At 40.9% G+C, this 15,988-nt stretch overlaps 1 protein-coding gene across 1 annotated transcript in view; it reads right to left on the bottom strand.

The window, feature by feature from the left end:
* Window positions 1–15,988, bottom strand: part of NUP210 (nucleoporin 210) — a 1,597,588-nt gene that overhangs the window by 1,123,988 nt on the left and 457,612 nt on the right. The window contains 1 exon segment of the mRNA XM_053721041.1: window positions 14,669–14,842. Within this exon segment, the coding sequence (XP_053577016.1) occupies window positions 14,669–14,842 (174 nt within the window).

Genomic DNA, 15,988 nt, shown 5'->3' with positions numbered 1-15,988 from the left:
AATTATCTGTCAGCTTTTCCTGAGCGGATTACGTTGTTGCCGTTGTGCATTCCAGGTGTGTTCTGTGTTGTTGCTGTGTGCCATCATCCTTCCATGGACCCTGTTGAACATCTGTTAATTGCCGTTGTGAGCAAGTCTGTCGAGCGACTTTGAGGACCCGGCCTGTCTGAATCGCACTCTTTTGTGCTTTCCACTTTGTTAGTAGTTTCTATCTCTTTGTCCATTAAACATATTGTCTTGCTGGTCTACCCTATGAGGTACTTTCTTTTCCTTCTATTGTTTTAACTTCAGATCCAGTTTCTTGGTTATGTTATTTCTAAAGAAGGTTTTGCCATGGACCCTTCAAAGCTTACAGCAGATTTAGAATGTATGGTATGATAACGGTGGTGCCGGCAACTCCCAGGTTAAGATGAATAGCCTCCCAAGTGTTCACCTTGCTGCTTGCCTTAAACAAGAAAGAACAACAAATGGTGTAGAGCGCACAGGTGATGGTAGCTACTAAAAGGAATATATTCACTGACAAAGCTGTAAAATAAATATTCTGATATTAAAACTTCGGGGGGTGTGAGGTGGTAGGGGTTTTATATGGCTCTTTCCCTGCTCCTAGTGCTAGAAAAGAGTAATTCACAGGAGCAATAGAACATGGACTCTCACCACCTGTATGAAAGAAAACCTAACCATTTGCCTGCTTTTTCCATAGCTCAACTCCAAAATTCTATTTTCAGAAGTATCTTTGTTATAAGTATTCATACTAATAGTAAATTACGTACTTAGAACAAAAGAGGGAGGGAAGTAGTGATAGTGGGAGCTAATAGATGTGAGATTGATCCAAGAGGTTTGTTCTTGGAGTACCTGATGAGAATAAAAGAAATATAGTTGAATGTGAAATAATTGAGGGCTTAAATGGTTGGGACCAATATTTTAAATCAGAATTTAAAGTATTTGGGGGCATAAGTAAAGAAGAGAGAGATAACTGGATCACAGACTTAAATAAATCAGTCTATTCAAACATTCATGTTTGGAGGGGGGAGAGACAGGAATTGTGAAGGGAGAGACGGTTGCACTAGTTTACACGTTGAGTGATTGAAATAATATTTTGGTGTTGTCTTAAGTAAAACATGGCATATTCTAGAGATATTAAGTAGATGAGTGCACCAGCATTTTTCAAGTGTAGTATGTAGAGTCCAGTGTGAAGCCATAAACTGTGTTGAATTTTTCTGTTGTAGGATATCTATGAGAGGGGGAATTATGGAGTTCAGTGTTTGAGATTCAGTTTGAGATAGTGTGATGTCATCTAGAAGAAAACTGCAGAAAAAACATAATTTATGTAAGAACTTACCTGATAAATTCATTTCTTTCATATTAGCAAGAGTCCATGAGCTAGTGACGTATGGGATATACATTCCTACCAGGAGGGGCAAAGTTTCCCAAACCTCAAAATGCCTATAAATACACCCCTCACCACACCCACAATTCAGTTTAACGAATAGCCAAGAAGTGGGGTGATAAAAAAGTGCGAAAGCATATAAAATAAGGAATTGGAATAATTGTGCGTTATACAAAAATCATAACCACCACAAAAAAAGGGCGGGCCTCATGGACTCTTGCTAATATGAAAGAAATTAATTTATCAGGTAAGTTCTTACATAAATTATGTTTTCTTTCATGTAATTAGCAAGAGTCCATGAGCTAGTGACGTATGGGATAATGATTACCCAAGATGTGGATCTTTCCACACAAGAGTCACTAGAGAGGGAGGGATAAAATAAAGACAGCCAATTCCTGCTGAAAATAATCCACACCCAAAATAAAGTTTAATGAAAAACATAAGCAGAAGATTCAAACTGAAACCGCTGCCTGAAGTACTTTTCTACCAAAAACTGCTTCAGAAGAAGAAAATACATCAAAATGGTAGAATTTAGTAAAAGTATGCAAAGAGGACCAAGTTGCTGCTTTGAAAATTTGATCAATCGAAGCTTCATTCCTAAACGCCCAGGAAGTAGAAACTGACCTAGTAGAATGAGCTGTAATCCTCTGAGGCGGAGTTTTACCCGACTCAACATAGGCAAGATGAATTAAAGATTTCAACCAAGATGCCAAAGAAATGGCAGAAGCTTTCTGGCCTTTTCTAGAACCGGAAAAGATAACAAATAAACTAGAAAGTCTTTCGGAAAGACTTAGTAGCTTCAACATAATATTTCAAAGCTCTAACAACATCCAAAGAATGCAACGATTTCTCCTTAGAATTCTTAGGATTAGAACATAATGAAGGAACCACAATTTCTCTACTAATGTTGTTGGAATTCACAACTTTAGGAAAAAATTCAAAAGAAGTTCGCAACACCGCCTTATCCTGATGAAAAATCAGAAAAGGAGACTCACAAGAAAGAGCAGATAATTCAGAAACTCTTCTGGCAGAAGATATTGCCAAAAGGAACAAAACTTTCCAAGAAAGTAATTTAATGTCCAATGAATGCATAGGTTCAAACGGAGGAGCTTGAAGAGCCCCCAGAACCAAATTCAAACTCCAAGGAGGAGAAATTGACTTAATGACAGGTTTTATACGAACCAAAGCTTGTACAAAACAATGAATATCAGGAAGAATAGCAATCTTTCTGTGAAAAAGAACAGAAAGAGCAGAGATTTGACCTTTCAAGGAACTTGCGGACAAACCCTTATCTAAACCATCCTGAAGAAACTGTAAAATTCTCGGTATTCTAAAAGAATGCCAAGAAAAATGATGAGAAAGACACCAAGAAATATAAGTCTTCCAGACTCTATAATATATCTCTCTAGATACAGATTTACGCGCCTGTAACATAGTATTAATCACAGAGTCAGAGAAACCTCTTTGACCAAGAATCAAGCGTTCAATCTCCATACCTTTAAATATAAGGATTTCAGATCCTGATGGAAAAAAGGACCTTGCGACAGAAGGTCTGGTCTTAACGGAAGAGTCCACGGTTGGCAAGAGGCCATCCGGACAAGATCCGCATACCAAAACCTGTGAGGCCATGCCGGAGCTACCAGCAGAACAAACGAGCATTCCTTCAGAATCTTGGAGATTACTCTTGGAAGAAGAACTAGAGGCGGAAAGATATAGGCAGGATGATACTTCCAAGGAAGTGATAATGCATCCACTGCCTCCGCCTGAGGATCCCGGGATCTGGACAGATACCTGGGAAGTTTCTTGTTTAGATGAGACGCCATCAGATCTATTTCTGGAAGTTCCCATATTTGAACAATCTGAAGAAATACCTCTGGGTGAAGAGACCATTCGCCCGGATGCAACGTTTGGCGACTGAGATAATCCGCTTCCCAATTGTCTATACCTGGGATATGAACCGCAAAGATTAGACAGGAGCTGGATTCCGCCCAAACCAAAATTCGAGATACTTCTTTCATAGCCAGAGGACTGTGAGTCCCTCCTTGATGATTGATGTATCATTGTGACATTGTCTGTCTGAAAACAAATGAACGATTCTCTCTTCAGAAGAGGCCAAAACTGAAGAGCTCTGAAAATTGCACGGAGTTCCAAAATATTGATCGGTAATCTCACCTCCTGAGATTCCCAAACTCCTTGTGCCGTCAGAGATCCCCACACAGCTCCCCAACCTGTGAGACTTGCATCTGTTGAAATTACAGTCCAGGTCGGAAGCACAAAAGAAGCCCCCTGAATTAAACGATGGTGATCTGTCCACCACGTTAGAGAGTGTCGTACAATCGGTTTTAAAGATATTAATTGAGATATCTTTGTGTAATCCTTGCACCATTGATTCAGCATACAGAGCTGAAGAGGTCGCATGTGAAAACGAGCAAAGGGGATCGCGTCCGATGCAGCAGTCATAAGACCTAGAATTTCCATGCATAAGGCTACCGAAGGGAATGATTGTGACTGAAGGTTTCGACAAGCTGAAATCAATTTTAGACGTCTCTTGTCTGTTAAAGACAGAGTCATGGACACTGAATCTATCTGGAAACCCAGAAAGGTTACCCTTGTCTGAGGAATCAATGAACTTTTTGGTAAATTGATCCTCCAACCATGATCTTGAAGAAACAACACAAGTCGATTCGTATGAGATTCTGCTAAATGTAAAGACTGAGCAAGTACCAAGATATCGTCCAAATAAGGAAATACCACAATACCCTGTTCTCTGATTACAGACAGAAGGGCACCGAGAACCTTTGTAAAAATTCTTGGAGCTGTAGCTAGGCCAAACGGCAGAGCCACAAACTGGTAATGCTTGTCCAGAAAAGAGAATCTCAGGAACTGATAATGATCTGGATGAATCGGAATATGCAGATATGCATCCTGTAAATCTATTGTGGACATATAATGCCCTTGCTGAACAAAAGGCAAGATAGTCCTTACAGTTACCATTTTGAACGTTGGTATCCTTACATAACGATTCAATATTTTTAGATCCAGAACTGGTCTGAAGGAATTCTCCTTCTTTGGTACAATGAAGAGATTTGAATAAAACCCCATCCCCTGTTCCGGAACTGGAACTGGCATAATTACTCCAGCCAACTCTAGATCTGAAACACAATTCAGAAATGCTTGAGCTTTCACTGGATTTACTGGGACACGGGAAAGAAAAAATCTCTTTGCAGGAGGTCTCATCTTGAAACCAATTCTGTACCCTTCTGAAACAATGTTCTGAATCCAAAGATTGTGAACAGAATTGATCCAAATTTCTTTGAAAAAACGTAACCTGCCCCCTACCAGCTGAGCTGGAATGAGGGCCGCACCTTCATGTGGACTTAGAAGCAGGCTTTGCCTTTCTAGAAGGCTTGGATTTATTCCAGACTGGAGATGGTTTCCAAACTGAAACTGCTCCTGAGGATGAAGGATCAGGTTTTTGTTCTTTGTTGAAACGAAAGGAACGAAAACGATTATTAGCCCTGTTTTTACCCTTAGATTTTTTATCCTGTGGTAAAAAAGTTCCTTTCTCACCAGTAACAGTTGAGATAATAGAATCCAACTGAGAACCAAATAATTTGTTACCCTGGAAAGAAATGGAAAGTAGAGTTGATTTAGAAGCCATATCAGCATTCCAAGTCTTAAGCCATAAAGCTCTTCTAGCTAAAATAGCTAGAGACATAAACCTGACATCAACTCTGATAATATCAAAAATGGCATCACAGATAAAATTATTAGCATGCTGAAGAAGAATAATAATATCATGAGAATCATGATGTGTTACTTGTTGCGCTAAAGTTTCCAACCAAAAAGTTGAAGCTGCAGCAACATCAGCCAATGATATAGCAGGTCTAAGAAGATTACCTGAACACAGATAAGCTTTTCTTAGAAAGGATTCAATTTTCCTATCTAAAGGATCCTTAAACGAAGTACCATCTGACGTAGGAATAGTATTACGTTTAGCAAGGGTAGAAATAGCCCCATCAACTCTAGGGATTTTGTCCCAAAATTCTAATCTGTCAGACGGCACAGGATATAATTGCTTAAAACGTTTAGAAGGAGTAAATGAATTACCCAATTTATCCCATTCTTTGGAAATTACTTCAGAAATAGCATTAGGAACAGGAAAAACTTCTGGAATAACCACAGGAGATTTAAATACCTTATCTAAACGTTTAGAATTAGTATCAAGAGGACCAGAATCCTCTATTTCTAAAGCAATTAGTACTTCTTTAAGTAAAGAACGAATAAATTTCATTTTAAATAAATATGAAGATTTATCAGCATCAATCTCTGAGACAGAATCCTCTGAACCAGAAGAGTCATCAGAATCAGAATGATGATGTTCATTTAAAAATTCATCTGTAGAGAGAGAAGTTTTAAAAGATTTTTTATGTTTACTAGAAGGAGAAATAACAGACATAGCCTTCTTGATGGATTCAGAAACAAAATCTCTTATGTTATCAGGAACATTCTGCACCTTAGATGTTGAAGGAACTGCAACAGGCAATGGTACATTACTAAAGGAAATATTATCTGCATTAACAAGTTTGTCATGACAATTAATACAAACAACAGCCGGAGGAATAGCTACCAAAAGTTTACAGCAGATACACTTAGCTTTGGTAGTTCCAGCACTAGACAGCGATTTTCCTGAAGTATCTTCTGACTCAGATGCAACGTGAGACATCTTGCAATATGTAAGAGAAAAAACAACATATAAAGCAAAATTGATCAAATTCCTTAAATGACAGTTTCAGGAATGGGAAAAAATGCCAAAGAACAAGCTTCTAGCAACCAGAAGCAATGAAAAATGAGACTTAAATAATGTGGAGACAAAAGCGACGCCCATATTTTTTTTAGCGCCAAATAAGACGCCCACATTATTTGGCGCCTAAATGCTTTTGGCGCCAAAAATGACGCCACATCCGGAACGCCGACATTTTTGGCGCAAAAGAACGTCAAAAAATGACGCAACTTCCGGCGACACGTATGACGCCGGAAACGGAAAAGATTTTTTGCGCCAAAAAAGTCTGCGCCAAGAATGACGCAATAAAATGAAGCATTTTCAGCCCCCGCGAGCCTAACAGCCCACAGGGAAAAAAGAGTCAAATTTTTTAAGGTAAGAAAAAAAGATTGATTCAAATGCATTATCCCAAATATGAAACTGACTGTCTGAAAAACATAATTTATGCTTACCTGATAAATTCCTTTCTTCTGTTGTGTGATCAGTCCACGGGTCATCATTACTTCTGGGATATAACTCCTCCCCAACAGGAAATGCAAGAGGATTCACCCAGCAGAGCTGCATATAGCTCCTCCCCTCTACGTCAGTCCCAGTCATTCGACCAAGAATCAACGAGAAAGGAGTAACCAAGGGTGAAGTGGTGACTGGAGTATAATTTAAAAGATATTTACCTGCCTTAAAACAGGGCGGGCCGTGGACTGATCACACAACAGAAGAAAGGAATTTATCAGGTAAGCATAAATTATGTTTTCTTCTGTTATGTGTGATCAGTCCACGGGTCATCATTACTTCTGGGATACCAATACCAAAGCAAAAGTACACGGATGACGGGAGGGATAGGCAGGCTCATTATACAGAAGGAACCACTGCCTGAAGAACCTTTCTCCCAAAAATAGCCTCCGAAGAAGCAAAAGTGTCAAATTTGTAAAATTTGGAAAAAGTATGAAGCGAAGACCAAGTTGCAGCCTTGCAAATCTGTTCAACAGAGGCCTCATTCTTAAAGGCCCAAGTGGAAGCCACAGCTCTAGTGGAGTGAGCTGTAATTCTTTCAGGAGGCTGCTGTCCAGCAGTCTCATAGGCTAAACGTATTATGCTACGAAGCCAAAAAGAGAGAGAGGTAGCAGAAGCTTTTTGACCTCTCCTCTGTCCAGAATAAACGACAAACAGGGAAGAAGTTTGGCGAAAATCTTTAGTTGCCTGCAAGTAGAACTTGAGGGCACGAACTACATCCAGATTGTGTAGAAGACGTTCCTTCTTTGAAGAAGGATTTGGACACAAGGATGGAACAACAATCTCTTGATTGATATTCCTGTTAGTGACTACCTTAGGTAAGAACCCAGGTTTAGTACGCAGAACTACCTTGTCTGAGTGAAAAATCAGATAAGGAGAATCACAATGTAAGGCTGATAACTCAGAGACTCTTCGAGCCGAGGAAATAGCCATTAAAAACAGAACTTTCCAAGATAACAATTTTATATCAATGGAATGAAGGGGTTCAAACGGAACACCCTGTAAAACGTTAAGAACTAAGTTTAAACTCCATGGCGGAGCAACAGCTTTAAACACAGGCTTGATCCTAGCTAAAGCCTGACAAAAGGCCTGGACGTCTGGATTTTCTGACAGACGCCTGTGTAACAAGATGGACAGAGCTGAAATCTGTCCCTTTAATGAACTAGCTGATAAACCCTTTTCTAAACCTTCTTGTAGAAAGGACAATATCCTAGCGATCCTAACCTTACTCCAGGAGTAACCTTTGGATTCGCACCAGTATAGGTATTTACGCCATATTTTATGGTAAATCCTTCTGGTAACAGGCTTCCTAGCCTGTATCAGGGTATCAATAACCGACTCAGAAAAACCACGTTTTGATAAAATCAAGCGTTCAATTTCCAAGCAGTCAGCTTCAGAGAAGTTAGATTTTGATGTTTGAATGGACCCTGTATCAGAAGGTCCTGTCTTAGAGGTAGAGACCAAGGCGGACAGGATGACATGTCCACTAGATCTGCATACCAAGTCCTGCGTGGCCATGCAGGCGCTATTAGAATCACTGATGCTCTCTCCTGTTTGATTTTGGCAATCAATCGAGGAAGCAGCGGGAAGGGTGGAAACACATAAGCCATCCCGAAGTTCCAAGGTGCTGTCAAAGCATCTATCAGAACCGCTCCCGGATCCCTGGATCTGGACCCGTAGAGAGGAAGTTTGGCGTTCTGGCGAGACGCCATGAGATCTATCTCTGGTTTGCCCCAACGTCGAAGTATTTGGGCAAAGACCTCCGGATGAAGTTCCCACTCCCCCGGATGAAAAGTCTGGCGACTCAAGAAATCCGCCTCCCAGTTCTCCACTCCCGGGATGTGGATTGCTGACAGGTGGCAAGAGTGAGACTCTGCCCAGCGAATTATCTTTGATACTTCCATCATTGCTAGGGAGCTTCTTGTCCCTCCCTGATGGTTGATGTAAGCTACAGTCATGATGTTGTCCGACTGAAACCTGATGAACCCCCGAGTTGTTAATTGGGGCCAAGCCAGAAGGGCATTGAGAACTGCTCTCAATTCCAGGATGTTTATTGGAAGGAGACTCTCCTCCTGATTCCATAGTCCCTGAGCCTTCAGAGAATTCCAGACAGCGCCCCAACCTAGTAGGCTGGCGTCTGTTGTTACAATTGTCCAGTCTGGCCTGCTGAATGGCATCCCCCTGGACAGGTGTGGCCGATAAAGCCACCATAGAAGAGAATTTCTGGTCTCTTGATTCAGATTCAGAGTAGGGGACAAATCTGAGTAATCCCCATTCCACTGACTTAGCATGCACAATTGCAGCGGTCTGAGGTGTAGGCGTGCAAAAGGTACTATGTCCATTGCCGCTACCATTAAGCCGATCACCTCCATGCATTGAGCTACTGACGGGTGTTGAATGGAATGAAGGACACGGCATGCATTTTGAAGCTTTGTTAACCTGTCTTCTGTCAGGTAAATCTTCATTTCTACAGAATCTATAAGAGTCCCCAAGAATGGAACTCTTGTGAGAGGAAAAAGAGAACTCTTCTTTTCGTTCACTTTCCATCCATGCGACCTTAGAAATGCCAGAACTAACTCTGTATGAGACTTGGCAGTTTGAAAGCTTGAAGCTTGTATTAGAATGTCGTCTAGGTACGGAGCTACCGAAATCCCTCGCGGTCTTAGTACCGCCAGAAGGGCACCCAGAACCTTTGTGAAGATTCTTGGAGCCGTAGCCAATCCGAATGGAAGAGCTACAAACTGGTAGTGCCTGTCTAAGAAGGCAAACCTTAGATACCGGTGATGATCTTTGTGAATCGGTATGTGAAGGTAAGCATCTTTTAAATCCACTGTGGTCATGTACTGACCCTTTTGGATCATGGGTAAGATTGTCCGAATAGTTTCCATTTTGAACGATGGAACTCTTAGGAATTTGTTTAGAATCTTTAAATCTAAGATTGGCCTGAAAGTTCCCTCTTTTTTGGGAACCACAAACAGGTTTGAGTAGAACCCTTGTCCTTGTTCCGACCGCGGAACCGGATGGATCACTCCCATTAATAACAGATCTTGTACACAGCGTAGAAACGCTTCTTTCTTTATCTGGTTTGTTGACAACCTTGACAGATGAAATCTCCCTCTTGGGGGAGATAATTTGAAGTCTAGAAGGTATCCCTGAGATATGATCTCTAGCGCCCAGGGATCCTGAACATCTCTTGCCCAGGCCTGGGCGAAGAGAGAAAGTCTGCCCCCCACTAGATCCGGTCCCGGATCGGGGGCTCTCGGTTCATGCTGTCTTTGGGGCAGCAGCAGGTTTCCTGGCCTGCTTGCTCTTGTTCCAGGACTGGTTAGGCTTCCAGCCTTGCCTGTAACGAGCAACAGCTCCCTCCTGTTTTGGTGCAGTGGAGGTTGATGCTGCTCCTGTTTTGAAATTCCGAAAGGGACGAAAATTAGACTGTCTAGCCTTAGCTTTGGCTTTGTCTTGAGGTAGGGCGTGGCCCTTACCTCCTGTAATGTCAGCGATAATTTCTTTCAAACCGGGCCCAAATAAAGACTGCCCCTTGAAAGGTATATTAAGTAATTTGGACTTAGAAGTAACATCAGCTGACCAGGATTTTAGCCACAGCGCCCTACGTGCCTGTATGGCGAATCCTGAGTTCTTAGCCGTAAGTTTGGTTAAATGTACTACGGCCTCCGAAATGAATGAATTAGCTAGTTTAAGGACTCTAAGCCTGTCCGTAATGTCGTCTAGCGTAGATGAACTAAGGTTCTCTTCCAGAGACTCAATCCAAAATGCTGCCGCAGCCGTAATCGGCGCGATACATGCAAGGGGTTGCAATATAAAACCTTGTTGAACAAACATTTTCTTAAGGTAACCCTCTAATTTTTTATCCATTGGATCTGAAAAAGCACAGCTATCCTCCACCGGGATAGTGGTACGCTTAGCTAAAGTAGAAACTGCTCCCTCCACCTTAGGGACCGTTTGCCATAAGTCCCGAGTGGTGGTGTCTATTGGAAACATCTTTCTAAATATTGGAGGGGGTGAGAACGGCACACCGGGTCTATCCCACTCCTTAGTAACAATTTCAGTTAGTCTCTTAGGTATAGGAAAAACGTCAGTACTCGCCGGTACCGCAAAGTATTTATCCAACCTACACAGTTTCTCTGGTATTGCAATGGTGTTACAATCATTGAGAGCTGCTAAGACCTCCCCTAGTAATACACGGAGGTTCTCCAATTTAAATTTAAAATTTGAAATATCTGAATCCAATCTGTTTGGATCAGAACCGTCACCTACAGAATGAAGCTCTCCGTCCTCATGCTCTGCAAGCTGTGACGCAGTATCAGACATGGCCCTAGTATTGTCAGCGCACTCTGTTCTCACCCCAGAGTGATCACGCTTGCCTCTTAGTTCTGGTAATTTAGACAAAACTTCAGTCATAACAGTAGCCATATCTTGTAATGTTATCTGTAATGGCCGCCCAGATGTACTAGGCGCCATAATATCACGCACCTCCCGGGCGGGAGATGCAGGTACTGCCGCGTGAGGCGAGTTAGTCGGCATAACTCTCCCCTCGCTGTTTGGTGAAATTTGTTCAAATTGTACAGATTGACTTTTATTTAAAGTAGCATCAATACAGTTAGTACATAAATTTCTATTGGGCTCCACCTTGGCATTGGAACAAATGACACAGATATCTTCCTCTGAGTCAGACATGTTTAACACACTAGCAATAAACTTGCAACTTGGTTATAATCTTTTTTAGCAAAAACGTACTGTGCCTCAAAGAGGTACTAAACGATTAAATGACAGTTGAAATAATGAACTGAAAAACAGTTATAGCATCAAACTTTAAAACAACACAACTTTTAGCAAAGGTTTGTTCCCATTAGAAAAATAACAATAATTAAATTTGACATAAAAATTACAGAGCAACGTTTTTATTCACAGTCAATATAAAATTCTCACAGCTCTGCTGAGAGAATCTACCTCCCTCCAAAGAAGTTTGAAGACCCCTGAGATCTGTCAGAGATGAACCGGATCATGCAGGAAATATAAGAGTAACTGACTGGAATTTTTTGATGCGTAGCAAAGAGCGCCAAAAACGGCCCCTCCCCCTCACACACAGCAGTGAAGAGAAACGAAACTGTCACAATTAAAACCAAACAACTGCCAAGTGGAAAATAATGCCCAAATATTTATTCACTCAGTACCTCAGAAATGTAAACGATTCTACATTCCAGCAAAAACGTTTAACATGATAAATACTTATTAAAAGGATTAGTGACTTTTAACAGAGTAGTTCCGGTGAAATACCATCCCCAGAATACTGAAGTGTATACATACATGTCATTATAACGGTATGGCAGGATTTTCTCATCAATTCCATTCAGAAAATAAAAACTGCTACATACCTCAATGCAGATTCATCTGCCCGCTGTCCCCTGATCTGAAGCTTTTACCTCCCTCAGATGGCCGAGAACAGCAATATGATCTTAACTACTCCGGTTAAAATCATAGTAAAAAACTCTGGTAGATTCTTCCTCAAACTCTGCCAGAGAAGTAATAACACGCTCCGGTGCTATTGTAAAATAACAAACTTTTGATTGAAGTCATAAAAACTAAGTATAATCACCATAGTCCTCTCACACATCCTATCTAGTCGTTGGGTGCAAGAGAATGACTGGGACTGACGTAGAGGGGAGGAGCTATATGCAGCTCTGCTGGGTGAATCCTCTTGCATTTCCTGTTGGGGAGGAGTTATATCCCAGAAGTAATGATGACCCGTGGACTGATCACACATAACAGAAGAAATAAGGAATGTTGAACATTCTGAGTCAAGGCAAATAAATGTTTGAATACATATATTTAGAACTTTATAAACAAAGTGCCCAACCATAGCTTAGACTGTCATAGAAAATAAGATTTACTTACCCCAGGACACTCATCTACATGTTTGTAGAAAGCCAAACCAGTACTGAAACGAGAATCAGCAGAGGTAATGGTATATAAATAAGAGTATATCATCGATCTGAAAAGGGAGGTAAGAGATGAATCTCTACGACCGATAACAGAGAACCTATGAAATAGACCCCGTAGAAGGAGATCACTGCATTCAAATAGGCAATACTCTCCTCACATCCCTCTGACATTCACTGCACGCTGAGAGGAAAACCGGGCTCCAACTTGCTGCGGAGCGCATATCAACGTAGAATCTAGCACAAACTTACTTCACCACCTCCATAGGAGGCAAAGTTTGTAAAAACTGAATTGTGGGTGTGGTGAGGGGTGTATTTATAGGCATTTTGAGGTTTGGGAAACTTTGCCCCTCCTGGTAGGAATGTATATCCCATACGTCACTAGCTCATGGACTCTTGCTAATATGAAAGAAAGTTGGTGATTTGGTTGAGTAAAGAGGGACAGATAACAAGAGAAGTGGAAAGAAATTGGATGTCATCAGCAAAGAAGTGAAACTTAATCCCAAAGTAAGTTATAAATTGTGACGGATACCTCGGCTACCCCGACTGGGTAGCTCCACCAAAACGGGTCCTGCTTCCTCCCTGCCGACTGCAGCTATGTAGCTGGCAAGTGACCACAGCCTGTAGCCACCCCTGATGCCTGACAGCACCAGTATTCAGGGTCCCACCCTGTGGCAGACTATGCCATGCTATGTAGCCCAGGAAAGTGATTTTAGCTGGAGCCCACCCAAATAACTAGACATACTAGCATTCAGGTGAAACAGGAACAGACTTTATTGTAAAACACAAAGTCCTTTTATACACAAAGCTCATCTTGATAAGACACTGGGCAATCCCACAATTTTCCCACCATTCCCGCCCCTCCAGACAGACCGGCGCCTCCATAGCAGCCATAGTCCCACAGAATCCCAGGACTCAGGGGTGGCAGTTTCGGGGTGATCCCGGGGGAGTGGCGGCATTTCCAGGGTGTCATTTAAAAGCTCTAAAGATACAGTTCTTGAAGTTATGGGGGGTAGAAGTGTCCAAAACCCCCGGTTCCCAAAGGAGCTCCTCTCAGTTAATTCCCCCTCCTCTTGCTTGTCCTCCCTAGGGGCTACCAATAGCCAAAAGAGCGGAGCTCTGGGATAAAGGGCAGCTGGAGCGACCAGGGGTAAAGTTAGCGGGTGTCCTGCTGTTCTGTGGCCGACCGGGAGTTCTAAGAACCCAGCCACTCTGAGAGGGGTTAGGCGAGTGTCCGTTGTGAGGTGGCCGACAGAGTTCCAGGAACCCGGACAGCCTAGGAGGGTTTTTCGGGTCAGAGACAGCTCTTTCAAGACAAGTTCCCGTGGGACCAAACAAGCAACAGGAGGCTCCTAGAGATTGCGGTTGCTCTGAGGAACCCAAAGCCACTGCGAAACAACAGGGGTGAGGTAGTAGGGGGGTAGGGGGTTTAACCCTTGCAGCCCGGTACCCGTGACATAAATTATCCAAGGGAGAATGGACAGATTGAGAGAAGCAAGGAACCCAAGACAGAGAGACTTGAAGTATTCCTATAGAGGTCAGAAGGCATGTCAAACTCTGAGCAGTTGAAGTAGGAATTGAACCAGGAGAAGGCCGTCTCTTGGATTAGAAAAAATAGATTTGAAAGAGGCACTGGTGGTCTACTATGTTAAATGAAGCACACAGGTCTAAAAGAATAAGTAAGGAATTAGGGCCTTTTGCTTTATCAGATAGCTGTTTATGTTTGAGAGAGAAAGTATGTTAGACTATTAAACGCTATCCATGCCAGTAAAGGGAAGTAAGGAGACAGATAGAGGTAAGTGATTGAATCAAGTTTGTTTGTTTGTTTTTTTGTGTGATTATAGCTTGTAACTTCTTACTGAATACTGGATACAATTTTAAGTCACTCATGTGGCAGCATAACTGTAAAAGGCCACTAATAGTTGGTCTTTTCAAATTGTTATTACTCTAACTCCTTTGATGCTAAGTACAGCAACATATTAGCTTACCATCTAGTACAACCATTCTTGAATTATGGCATTACTCACTTACCAACTGTTTGTTTTGTTGCACTAGCGGACATATAAGATCCATATGTGAATGTTCATATAAGGGAGTCAGAGTGAAACGTGACGGAGGACAACAGCTTATTTTCAGAAACACATGTTCAATAGCGGGGAATGGGTTGGTCTCTGTTGGGTTATTACCAACAGTTAAAGAAATAACCTAGTGAATAGAGAAAAAAAATATGTTAACTAAAAAAAAGCATCTTTGTTATATAACAAAAACAATATGAACAAGCATTTCAATGGGACACTATAGTGCAAAAGTTACATGCTCTAAATTGTTAGTGTGAGAAATTTCAACAATAGTGACCATGAAATTCTTTGGGTTTACCCTCACAAAGGTGAAGTGTCACTCAGGATCCCCAGATCACTTCTGTTCCAGAGCAGATACAGCCAGTAAGCCAATCAGCAGCCGTAGCCACATGACCCAGCTGTGTAAATACCCCGTTTGTGGGAGTTAAACACATACAATTACTGGGTCACTAAAGAAAAGAGCATTAACGTTTTGTACTATATGGTCCCTTTTAAAGGACCACTAAAGTTAAAATTTGACCATTGTAAAAAATGTTCCATTTTACATTGATTATCTAAGTATGCACGTCTTTTTATATGAACACTTTCTGAAGCACCAGCTTCCACTGAGCATGTGCGAAAAAGAAAATAAAACTAAGTTTCAAATGTGTCCCAAAAAAAATCTTCTACTCGTGAAATTCAAACTAAGTGATTTTGTATTGTCTATGTATTATGCATTTATTAATTATGCAATTCTACTATGCCCTTTAAAAAAGTTTAACTTTTTTTGTTTTTAATCCAAATTTATTGTGTATTATATGTGCTTTACACAATACACAATATAACTTCATATTTAACTTTTTCCTTTTTTTCCACGGGGCGTGTTTAACCCCTTAAAACTCCAAAACAACTCAGCACATAAATGGAAATAGCTCAGAAGTTAGGATATGGCTTACTTTTAATTCCCACTGTAGGTCATTTTTCAGTGAGAAACCCACATTTTTTATATATTGTTATATTTGACAGACCCAGCATATTCAAACTATACCATTATTTTATATATTATATATATATATATATATATATACATACATATATATAAATATATATATATATATATATATATATATATATATATATATATATACACACTGTATATATCATGACACATGAGAACTCTACAACAAAATGTGTAAAATAAAATTTATATTACAATTTTAATAAACACGATTGGAAAAAAACATAATTTATGTAAGAACTTACCTGATAAATTCATTTCTTTCATATTAGCAAG

The sequence above is a fragment of the Bombina bombina genome, chromosome 7 (assembly GCF_027579735.1).
Source record: "Bombina bombina isolate aBomBom1 chromosome 7, aBomBom1.pri, whole genome shotgun sequence".
Taxonomy (NCBI): Eukaryota; Metazoa; Chordata; class Amphibia; order Anura; family Bombinatoridae; genus Bombina; species Bombina bombina.
The sequence above is the reverse complement of the archived record's forward strand: the minus strand, read 5'-3'. Positions and strand labels throughout refer to the sequence as shown.